Source organism: Grampus griseus (assembly GCF_964374135.1).
Source record: "Grampus griseus genome assembly, chromosome: X".
NCBI lineage: Eukaryota > Metazoa > Chordata > Mammalia > Artiodactyla > Delphinidae > Grampus > Grampus griseus.
The window spans coordinates 125,891,891-125,904,307 of NC_138999.1; the positions used below are offsets into that span (position 1 = coordinate 125,891,891).

Sequence of the window (12,417 nt, forward strand, 5' to 3'; positions counted from 1 at the left end):
TGATATCAATATAGCACCCACGGCAAGAGAGGTCAGCCCGTCAGGGCTGTAGAAACAACAGATGGATTAGGATGAAACCGGGTGCGAAATAACTTTGATAGAGTCTTTTAATGTAAACAGTTTATCTGCCATTGCCTTTCATTGAAATGCCCCACAAAATGTGATGGCGTTTGGGCTGTGAAGGCTGCAGAAGGTAGCAGAATAAAATCCATACGGATCTTTTAATTTATTCATTAAAGACAGGAAAGTAAATAGGATAACATATAAGGTTAATAGAATAACATTGGCCTTCAGAGTCCCAAGATTGTGTTTTCCATTTGGCTGTATTAGCATAGAGACTAGATTAATAAGAAATTGCTTAGGGCTTGTATGATGTGATTTTTAATATGCTCCAGGCAAGTCTATGACTGTTTAGAAACCTGCTTGCTGAATTTTTTCATTGTAATTAGGTCTTCTTTTAGTGCCAAATATTTTGACTCGTAATCTCCGTAGATTGCCTTCTTATTGTAATCTTCATAGAATGCTTTGAGCACACAGGTGCAGAGGAGCACAGCGTTTGCACGCGTGTCATGTCCGTCACTGCTGATGACCGGATACTGACGAACAACCACTACCACTTAGGAAGTGTCCATCTATGAGCATTTCCATCGCAAACCCAATGGCTGTTTTGCTTAGCGTAACACTTTCTCACCATGGCCTTAAATCACACGTTGGCGAGGATGTGCTGCTTGCCCCAAGGTCCAAGTGGAAACAAAAATGTGTACAATTTGTTCTTTCAGAAACGATAACTCTCCAGTAGGACAGGGATGACCACAGCCTTTTGTCTAGAGAGCGCACGGCACATATCCGGCGCTGTGCGGAGGGTGGTAGGGGGAGTAGCAGCCACCTCTGGGAAGCTGGGAATCATTAAGTCAATTGGAATCAAAGTGCTGGAAAGAACAGGTATCACCGTGTTACCCTTGTCGCTACCTCTGGGCTGCAGGAAGTGGCTGGACAGCATCGCTCCTCTCGCCACTCCCATCCCCACTCTGTCTTTGGTCCAAGCTTGCTCTTTTCCTTAAGCCCCTTCATTGCCCCAGTTTGGGTCCCAAATCCATGGCTGCAGCCTGGAGGTTCTGTCTTAGTCATCAGCTAACAACCCCCAGGCAGTGTACCACGTGTACCTAAGTTTATTGGAGGTGTCCACGTTTTGAGTTCAGTCAGGGTTCTAGCATCTGTTAGAGCAGTACGAATGTCTCCAGTAATAAAACTCTTTGCCAAACTGAAAATGTAAGATTTTGAAATTTAGATGCTGGCTTGGAAAAATGTTCTGGGGCTTTGGTTTAGGGCCTAGGAATGCTTGATTCTGTTCCCCAAATGTCTGCCATCTGCTGGAAAATCTATCAGGTAGGCTGCAAACGCCCAAGGATCTTGTCAGGAATGGAAAGCAGAATCTGTCTTCTTAAGCAGATGTATTTACTTATTTCTATTGATTTAGCAAGAGCAAAGAGCAGAAGCATTGTAAGCACACAGAACAGGTATCCAAATTTGAGATTAGCTAGCGATCCTAGGTTAAAGATTCGAAATTCAAGTGGGTGGGCAGATAAAAGCAGCAGACCTTTCCAAAACATACGGCAGGGCGTAACGCACGCATCATGAAGTATCTCATAGGATCTTCGGAACATTAGATCTAAACGTCTATAAACTTGCTAATAGATCTTATTTCTTGCTAATGGAGGTTGACTCCACAATGGGGGTTCCATATTTATCCCTGAATCGTATATGTATATATATTATGTGTGTGTGTGTGTGTGTGTGTGTGTGTGTGTGTGTGTGTGTGTATGCTGAAATACTTGTGTGTGTATTAAAACATAGACTACCAGACCTTAAAATGACCACAGAGAGTCTTTACTCCAGCTGCCTAATTTTGCCAACAAGGGCACTGGGGCACAGAGAAGTCAGTTGTATTGTGAAATAACAGAGAATATACACATTGGTCTCTGGCCCTGGTTCCCAGCACAGAGCTCCTAAATCCCTCATAATTTCCTCAGTAATAAAAGCAGTAGGCGCATCTTTTGTTCTAGTATTTGGTCTTTGACCCTGGTTCCTGACCCAGGGTCCTAAATCCCCTGGAATTTCCCGGGTGATAGGAGTGTCTTTTGTTCTAATGAGGTGACTCTTGGTGGGCTCCTGGATGCGGGCCGGCTGGTCACCAGAAAGACCAAGCCACGAGTGGAAGCTTGGCATGCCCAAGCCCACCCTCCCATCTTTACGGAGCATGTATGGGATTCGTGGAGCTTCCAGGGTGGCTATTGGAACCTCTGATGTATAAGCCGATTGATCAGAAGCATAGGTGACAACTTGGGCTTGAGACTGGCATCTGAAGTGGGCGGAGGCAGTCCTGTGGGACTGAGCCCTTAACCAGTGGGATGTGGTGCTCTCTCCAGGTAGACAGTGTCAGAATTGAGTTAAATGGCCGGGCACCTAGCTGGCGTTGCAGAAATTTGCTTGGTGTGGGAAGACCCCACACACATCTGGCGTCAGAGTGTTGTGAGTGTAGTCATAGTGTGAGAATAAAGGAGAAACGAGGGTGGAAGGATTACTGGGTTTTCTAATACAGATTGATGATAAAAATGGATGTAGCGTCCTTGGCCAGAGTATAATATGCTCTAAAGGGACGGAAAGCCTGAACACACTAGTCTGCTATTACTGAAGGTATGTCATCAGTATTCACTCCCATGTAGGTTTTGGCATACTTAGATTATTGGGTACCTACTAGGCACTAAGAATACTCTTCCCGTTTCCCTCGTTACACACAGTAGAGAGAGAACCTCCATTAGGTCTTTATCATCTCCCAGCAAAGGACACGTGTCATTTTGCGAGGGGTGCCTCCCAGTACCAGAGGCAAGAAGGCTCGGATTGGCTGGGGGAAAGAAAATTGAATTTTCAAATCCACAAGCCCCAGGGGAACAGAATAACTGAGTGCCACTTACCTTGGCCCTTCTAATGGGCAGAATAAATAAGCCAGTGCTGAGCTGCTCTGCCTCGTGTCTCCGTATTTACTCCACTTAGAGAATGATTAGTGTCGACAGATGAGTCTTAGGAGTGAAACGTGCTTCTTCACCAAAGACGGTTCATTTTCATTAAGTTACAATATATCAAAACCTTGGTTATAAACAAAATCACCAGTTGACAAATGCATCTTGCTAAAGGGTTTTGTATCCAGCAAAAGAGTCAGCCTAGAGGGAGCAAGCCTTAATGGAATGCAGGCACTACTGAGTCCTGTTATCGCATCGTCTCGGGGCCAGACACGCAGAAAACTCCTACACATGCGGGGACAAGTAGGACCCGCTATGAGGCCTGTATTCAACTGGCCTTGGTAGGGTCTTGAGCGGCAGGTTGGGTGAAGTTGATCAGGAATTCGATGAGCCTGGGGAAGCTATGGGGGATTCATGATCAAAGGGAGCATAAAATGGGGTAACGCTAGAGAGACCAGCGGCCCAAAGGAGAGGCAGTGGCTGTGGTCCCAGTGAGAAGTAGTAAGTCTCCAGCAAGACCATAGCTGCAGGAAGGGTGAGGAGGGGGCACAGCCTTCTGCCGGAAAGCACGATGGAAATGTACCGTCTGGACCGCTCCGTACTCCCTCCTCGTTGGGGCGTGAATTCGAGCCTCGTGGGCAGTTGCAGGACGGATCCAGATGCACACGGTCCTGGAGCCCAGCTTTTCCTCCAGAGGCCTCTTCTCTTCTCTTCACAGAGCTGGGGACCCGCCGACGCTCCCTCATCCCCGGAGCAGTGCTCAGGCCTCTCAGACTCTACCATCAGCCCCGATTCTTTTACCCAGCCCACGTTTATTAAGTGACTATCAGGTGCCGGACACCTGGAACAAATTTCCTCCAGTCTCTGCCCGTCAAAATTTTAATCCTGCCCCCATGGTGTCTAGCACACGTCTACATCACGTATGCATCGAAAACAATGAATTAAATTAAAATCGGAGAAGCCCACTACTCTAAAGCTAGGGAAGGTGTTTTTGCTTCTTTCAGGTTCAAGATTCAAATACAGGATGTTTCCATGTTCCCTCCTGGGCACTCATCCACCAGAGGGTTAAACATAGTGGGAAGTGTCTTCCTAGAGATTGTCAGAAATTCAGGCAGGCATCCAGGTGTTGCAAAATGCTGAGTGACATTTTCTCCTGTTAAGCTGCAATCCTGGGTGTGCGTGCGTGCTGCCAGCCGATACCTCAGCCCGTAGGATAGAATGTAAGCCTCTTGATGTTTTCCTCATTCCAGTGCAATCTATTTAAATGCTGTAATTAAGCAATTCATTTTTATATTTGTGCAAGTGCTCTCAGGATATGTCTCTTTAATTGACTTAACCCATTCTGTAGGTATTGATTTTCGACCATCTGAATACCCTAATGACGAGTTCATTTGTTAATAGAGGAGTTTCTCTCCTGAACTTAGCAATCAATGCAGTTTACCAGTACCTGCCACTAAATGAAGGTATGGCTGTGTCTCGCAGAGTTGCCCCATGAAAAATTAAAGGTAAAACATAGAAATACAAAAACCAGTGCAATCGATTGCTCTTCTGTCTTCTTTCCATAATGCATAGTATCCAGTTATTTGAAACTATCTGAATGATTGACTTTTCACTTTTTATCAAGAAATGTATTGTATACATGCAGTTTGGGTGTGTCTGCTAGTAGAATGCCAGGAAAAAACATAAACAGGAAATGTAAAAGGCATGCAAAACAGTGGTAACAGAATCGCATTTTATGCTTGACCGACAGTATGATCATTGATTACGGAGGAAAGCAGTCCCTGACTACATGGCCTTGTAAAATGAGCCCATGGCTCCAGTCTCTCTAGGCCTCCTAAGTGCTCACTTTGATGGTCCCAGCAGACCAACAGACCAGCATATTGCACTGAGTTTGTTTTCTGTCAGTCTCAGGGGGGTGTAGCGTCATAAGTCTGGATATAAATGTTCAGGGCACGCTTCTTAAAAGCCCCCAAATATTTTTATGAATATAGTATACTTGTCTGTTGGACTAAAGTAACAGTTCATGATATGTAATCACTGGGGCAGAATCACCTTACCGAAGAATTTTGTATAAGTTCAGTCAGTATATAGAATGTGGCTAGCAAGTTTCCACTTTACCTGTAGCATTTTCTCCCTAAAGAAATAGGATGTTCTGTCTGCCCTGGAGGATGGGGCTCAATAGAGAGCCACTCTCCTCCCTTCCTTCCTTCCTCCCTTCCTCCCTTCCTTCTTTCTGTTTTTTCACGATAACTGCATTTGATGGTTCATGGAATTCACTGTGGCCCTCGAGTCACTTCAGCTTTGGTGCAGCCATGTAACAGAAAGACAAGGGCCTTCTTCTTTTTAGGAAGCTAGATTTAATGAGTGAGCAACTCCAAGCGTGTCCTTAGCCACATCATCCCTCCCGAGGAAATAAACTCGCTGCTTAGCAGGATACCAAGAAGAATACAATGCTGGTAATGAGACAGGAATTGGCTCGTAAACAGCCCTTGGAACGAGATGAGCGTCTTCTCCCTGGGAATATAATTTCTCAAGCTGCCATATCATGGAGGAGGTTCACTGAGGGTAGCATCCTCAGGGCTTCCCAACCTCAGGGGCAAATGTTAATGAAGAAGCAAAGAGCCCTGCGGATGGAGTGGGTGTGAGAGGAGGGATGGCTGATGAAGAAGTCTCTGCGAAAAGAACGATGCTTCCTAGGCTTCCCTGCAGGAGGAGAGAGTGTGAGGGGCAGTAGCGTGCGCACTCGGGTGTCCTGACCTCTCTACCACCAACACCAATCCCAAGAAGGTTCAGGGCAGAGGCCTGTGTGAGAGGCCCTGCCCGGGCTAGGCCTGGCAGGATCTAAACACATCAGAGTCTTCATCGAGTAGGACTTTACAGACAGAAGCATTCTGTTCACCCCAGAACTGCTTCTGATATGGAGAGAGGAACTGAATGGCTTCTGTAATCCTCGTTGGAATAACTGCATAGATTTGATACTACAGCCTGGCCACTGGTCAGAAAACCCATCAGCTCTCTGGCTATAAAAATATATAAATGCACCATAAGTCCTGGTTACCAAAGGGGAAAAGGGGTGGGGGAGGGATAAATTAGGAGTTTGGGATTAACAGGTACACACTACTATATATAAAACAGGTAACCAACAAGGACCTACTGTATAGCACAGGGAACTATATTCAATATCCCATAATAAACTATAATGGAAAATTTTGAAAATAATATGTATCTGAACCACTTTGCTGTACACCTCAAGCTAACACAACATTCTAAATCAACTGTAGTCCAGTAAAAATAAAAATGTACGCGCTGACGCCTACGCGGAATGCGGTCGCATTCAAGATGCACTTTTTTGCTTAGCGTGCTGCGGTTTCTAGAGCACTGTCATCGATGTTGGCTACTCACAACCACCCTTGATGTAGACAGAGCAGGAATGATGGTCTTCATTTTTAAAATGAGGAAACTGAGGCTCACAGGCGTTGGCCGCATCGCTAACGTCATGATGATACGAAATGGCGAAGCTGGTAGCAGAACCCAGGTCTGTGGATTTCTAGCACAGCACTCTTTCCACCTGTAGCCCATTGCATCTTGTTGCACCCTATTGGAGTATGTTTTTTAACATCTTAATTTATTTTATCATCCTATCTTTTTAAATATTTATTTATTTTTGGCTGCGTTGCGTCTTCATTGCAGTGCGTGGGCTTCTCATCGCAGTGGCTTCTCTTGTTGCAGAGCACCAGCTCTAGGCATGTGGGCTTCAGTAGTTGTGGCTCGCTGGCTCTAGAGCGTAGGCTCAGTAGTTGTGGCGCACGGGCTTAGCTGCTCCGCGGCATGTGGGATCTTCCCGGACCAGGGCTCGAACCCGTGTCCCCTGCATTGGCAGGTGGATTCTTAACCACTGCGCCACCAGGGAAGTCCCTTTATCCTCCTATCTTATGTTGGAACTTCCTTGATGGCAAGATAAGTATCGTGTTAGGGAAACGTGGCACGAAATAAGTAGAATATAGGTTTTCAAAAGCATATAGATGTTACAAATTAAAGCAGCATAAGTGTTAACTATCTAGCCTCCATTTTCCAATCAGTTTAAATTACTTTAATGTATGTTTTTAAACTCAAAATTAGCTGTAATCCCAATATGTAACCCTCTTAATGCTTGGTGGATCACACTGTATCATTTCATTTTGAGTTCCCTCCTTTTGCAGGGTATAGCACATTCTTGAACATGTATCTGGAACTTGTATAAAAGGAAAAGAGGAATTTTCTCCTTGTATATTTTCTAGACTAGTTCTTTTACCTTAAAGCTATATATATTTTGCATGCAAATAATTCACTTAACTTTTCTTCAAAGTCTCTTAATAATTCCTTATAGCGTGCTTAAAACAAAGTCAGGGCTTCCCTGGTGGCGCAGTGGTTGCGAGTCCGCCTGCCGATGCAGGGGACACGGGTTCGTGCCCCGGTCCGGGAAGATCCCACATGCCGCGGAGCGGCTGGGCCCGTGAGCCATGGCCGCTGAGCCTGCGCGTCCGGAGCCTGTGCTCCGCAACGGGAGAGGCCACAACAGTGAGAGGCCCGCGTACCGAAAAAAAAAAAAAAAAAAAAAAGTCAAATTACAGTGAAAGTGGAGATCGCAAATGGTGAGCCGTTTCTCATGCCTGGCGGACACCCCCTGCAACCATTTCATTTGGAGGCGAGCGCACAGGAGGGTGACATGAGAGCATCTCACTAAAGCTCTGGGGACTCTGGAATGATCCTGGGTTAATCTCCAAAGAAAACCTCTCAGCCTATTTTCCATCACTATCCAAGCAACCCGGAAAAAATTAATTTGAATGAAGTTATTTTCCTATAATGACTGTATAAAAAGACATATGTTTCAAAGAACCTGGCCTTGAATGTGATTATGTGCCTCCTGATTAGAGAAAAATAACTGGGTCTAAGTGACAGTCTCGACACACAGAGAAGAGAAGACTTTTCAGAAAACATGTCGCTGAATCAAAGCTAGGTTAAGCAATGTCACTTTGATTTCTCTCCTCCCCGTCTTCGGCCAGTGGCACGCTCAGCCCATCACATCTAGCTCGCTTTCAAAGGAAACCACTGGAACACCATGTCCATTACTTTGTGATAATCTAAGTCTTCTTTAAGAACAGATTTGTTTGGATTTTAAGGGATTGGGAAAAGCAGATTCGCGTGATTTCCACAATGGCCTGTCTTCAGCCCGCCGCCATATCCTATTCCACCCTCCAGGACTGGGGGAGAAAAGGTGGTAGAAAAGGCCAGCGTGGGCGTGCAGACTGCCTGTGCTGCTGTAGTGAAGGTCAAGGTCTCTCCCCCACTCCTTGCCGGCATCTGGCTCTTCCTTTCAGCATCCTTTAAGGGACTGCTCCGGCATTCATACCCTAAACACCTATGAGAGATGACTGGGCCAGCCAGACGCATAGTCCTTGTTTTCTCATTTTCACCTGTTACCTCATTCCATCTCTTTCTCACTATACTTGCCAAAATTCACCCTCAGCCACAGATGGTGAGAAAATGATTTTTGCCTACCGAGCCAAAGAAAGTGCCCAAATATTAACGGGTATTTATCTAGAAACAGAACCTGAGACTCAATAGAAGAGAAGGACTTGGATTTCCAACACTAATGTCTAAACTGGGAAGGTATTTCATTGATTTAAAACAAATTGCTTCCAAGTGCACTGAGTTGTTGTTATGCACAGAAAGGTTCAGTATGCTTATGCCTTGGTCATTCAGGATGTCAAGTCCAATGTTGGATTTTAAATAGTCTGTTACAAGTGGTTGCCTCTGCCTTCTAATTTATAGCAGGATTCTCTTCATCTCTTAGCCCTCACCCACCTCCAGGATTCACAGATATACAGGTCTCCGAATGGATACCTTTTAAAAGAGTCTGAAGAGCCCTGAGGTTGGCAAACCGCTGCTTCAACGCTCCCCATACTGAATGTTATTTCTACAGCCTGAAAGAGTTTGGCGGGGTACAAGTTTGGTTCTGATGACATAATTATGCTACAGAAGTATGAAAAAAAATCATCACTATAACCCTCCAGGTGCTTAAACAGTTTGATAGACTGTAGCCATTCTACCATCAGCGCCCCCAGCTGTGTTGCTTAGCAACATTTTAATTCCAGAAGAATCGAAGGAGATGCAATCCCTGTGGAGAGGGAAACAGAAATAAGAGGGCTGTTGACAGATGATCTGAGTTGTTTCTTCTAATATACTGTGAAGATCACTAGCTCTTTTCATGAATGATAAATGGACTGTACACAGATCAATGGGTTCAGCAATAAACTGGGACCAGCCTCCATATCTAAGGCACACAGGCCAAGAGGCCCAGAGATTTCCTCATTTCGATGATTTGGTGTGTGTTTTCTTAAAGGTTCCACGGGAGGAAATTGATCCAAGCCATCGGTCAGCCCTTGCCCTTTTGTGGTATCTGCTAATAAAAATGATTTTAGAAATGGATACTTCGGCCTTTCTATCACCGGGCAGGTGCAGCCAGGGGGCCGGAGCAATGCAGGGTGAACGGTTTCCCACCAGAGATCTAAAAATCCCCAGATGTGCCCATGACCATTCCCTCTGTGTCTGCCTCCACACCCTGTCATAATCCAAGCAGGTGCACGCGGAGGAGGGAGATGAGATAGTTCTGAAATATTGAGAACGGCCAATTATATGAATACTTCCTTATCTCTAAGCCACTCACAATGAGCTCCTTTAGTGTAAGGGATTTAAAATCTAATTGGTTGGTATTATCTGGAGGTAGGAAAATATTACATATTCACATAATTAGAGGGAAAGACTTTTCTGAATCACAGACATATAAACATACAGACAGATACAGAGAGCTTATAGTTTTAATTCTAAAATTTCAGACATAAGTCAAGCATATACAAAGTTCATACGTCCATTTTAAAGACCTGGTCTCGTCTCAGTGGGTGTACATTCTCAATTTATCTGAGCTCAAAATACACTCACAAAAAGGAACAGTAAACCAGATTCTCTGTCTTCTTTCACCCAACGGAGACAAGGTCTCAATAAATCATCAGTCCCTTTCTAGTGATCAACAGATGGTCAGCCCAAATAGAAAGGAGAACCATACAGGAAACTTAGGGGAGTCATGAGGAAGGATAGAGTTGAGTTTTATCTCAGAATGTGGATGGCAGTGTGGTCCTTTGAAATTAGCCATTTTCCAGAACGTGAAAGGATGGAGTGGGAATGGGGGAGTTCTTAATGATCGCTGTTTTCCACAAGCACAGGGCTCAGGTTAAAAAAAAAAAATTGGAGGAAAAGTGGAGAGAGGAGGATGGAGTTATGAACCTAAGGGCCCACTCTCACAGGCACTGCTGAATTTCCCAGGCAGCCCTGGCAGTGCCCGCCTGTGTCTGAAAGCTGCACTTGGACCGGTAACCACGCTCCCCGGGAGAGGAAAATTGCTTTCTGGGTCTCCGGTCTGCTTATCTCCAGCAGCCTGCCTTGGTTAGCTCCTCGTGTTTCTGAAGAGCATTTTATATTGCTTATTGTTTTGGTAACTAGTTGCAAAGATTATGCCTGCTAATGTTGTCTAATTGCATTTTTTTCTTCTGTTCACAGGCTGTTGAAAAGGCAAAATCTAAGAATAATCCTGTAACGTAAGTTCTTTTTTTTTTATTAGTTGGAAGTGTTCATTTGAATGTACTCCAGGCATGTGAAAGAAGAAGGTCATAAAAGAGACCTTGATTTTGAGTTCATCTCTATTCATGACAATTTAAAAACAAAAACAAAAACAAAACAAGCAGCAAAAAAAAAACCCTCCAATGAGCAGGGACCAGCTTTTTGATTTTTCCTGTGGTCCTGATGAGGAAGTGCTCCAAGTTATGCCCAGTTTACATAAATTAATATGTGCCGTCCATGAGTAGATGCCAAATACTATTATAATCATATTCAATGCAGAGCACTTCAAGCCTTTGGGTTTTGCACATGCTAAAAAGATTACATTTTTAATTGCAAACCTTGGACCTATGACAGAGACGTAAATGGCTGAAAATGTGCCAAGTGATTTCCAGCCACGTGGGGAGGTTTGGCACCTCAGCATCAAGGCCTCGCTACTCTGTTAATGAAAAGCTCATAAAAATATATTTAACTGAAGGTTTTTCTAGCTAACAGAGAGCTATTTCCAAGGCATTTTATGAGACACTCTTAAATTATAAACAAGCTGCACAGCACTCTTTTAAATATAGCACATCTTAGACAGCCTGTCTCTTCCAGAAGGGAGACTTTCAAATTAAAGATGGCTGTCTTGTCATTTGGGTTTGTGACATCTGATTGCAGTGTTATGATGCATACCAGTTCCACCAGCCATGTGACCTAGGGAAGATCTGCTCTATTTGCCGGGTTACTACAGGTCTGGTAATATCACATCTCTAGGAACTATGTGTTAACTTATGTCAGCCGACTTCCATTAGAGTGGATAACAAATGCAGAAATGGGGAGTGCATTGATTTGTTTTTTAATCTGTATCTTTTAATATAAAGTGTGTCTCCTGTAGATGGCATATAGTCAAATCTTGTTTCCCCCCCCACCCAGTCTTACAGTCTCTGCCTTTTGACTGGATTGTTAAATCCATTCACATTTAATGTTATTATTGATAGAGTTGGATATATATGGTTAGTTATCCAGTTATCTAGTTGGGACTGCATTGATTTTTAATAGTTTCTGGGAGAATGGTTCAGCTAATGCCAGTGACAAGAAGGCTGCTTGTGTTTTATAAAATAATTAACTTTTCCAAGTCACCAGGGTAGTGTTTAGCACACCATTAAATCCAAGCTCCAGTTCATTTTTCCAAAAGGTCTTGTGTACTTTGTTTCTAAATTTAATTTTCTTAGGCCATGGAATATTCCTTATCAGCCTCCTGTAGCCTCTGGAGGGCTATCTGTGGTCTGGAGATGTATTATGCTATAGTCGTCCTATGGGAGCATTTTTAGTAGCTGAATTTTGGTCTGGTTGTTTGGTTGCGGTTGAAATCTTCTCTGCAGCCTGATTTCTTTTCTGTCTTTGCCCGGAAGGCTTCTCTACTGCGAGCCCATGGCAGGCAAGCTCCATGGATTAGAGGATGGTGCTAATGAGGCCAAGGCCAGGTCTTTAGTCCCTGGGTGGGCCATTAGTGATCTTCTTTCCCATAGTCCGACTGCGCCCCTCCCTCCAGTTCACCCACGGGCAGATGCATGCCCCGGGTCACAAGGGATGGGGCAGAGGCTGGCGGAGTGTAAATCTGGCCCTCAGTGGGACAGACATCTCCAAGTTCAAGCCCTCCCGATAGGAAGTGAGTCCCAAACTCCCTCTTTGCGTGCACAAGACAGCCTATTGGCAGTGTGCGGGGCTTTGTTAAATCGTACTGATGGCCTGGAAGTGGGACCAGTTT

General features: G+C 44.6%; 1 protein-coding gene across 3 annotated transcripts in view; it reads left to right on the plus strand.

Moving 5' to 3' along the window:
- Positions 1 to 12,417, plus strand: part of AFF2 (ALF transcription elongation factor 2) — a gene marked incomplete at both ends in the record, with an annotated part of 485,583 nt that overhangs the window by 392,300 nt on the left and 80,866 nt on the right. For all 3 annotated transcript variants that reach the window (XM_082681834.1, XM_082681833.1, XM_082681835.1), the window contains one exon: positions 10,611 to 10,648. In XM_082681834.1, the coding sequence (XP_082537960.1) occupies positions 10,611 to 10,648 (38 nt within the window). The remainder of the gene's footprint in view (positions 1 to 10,610; positions 10,649 to 12,417) is intronic.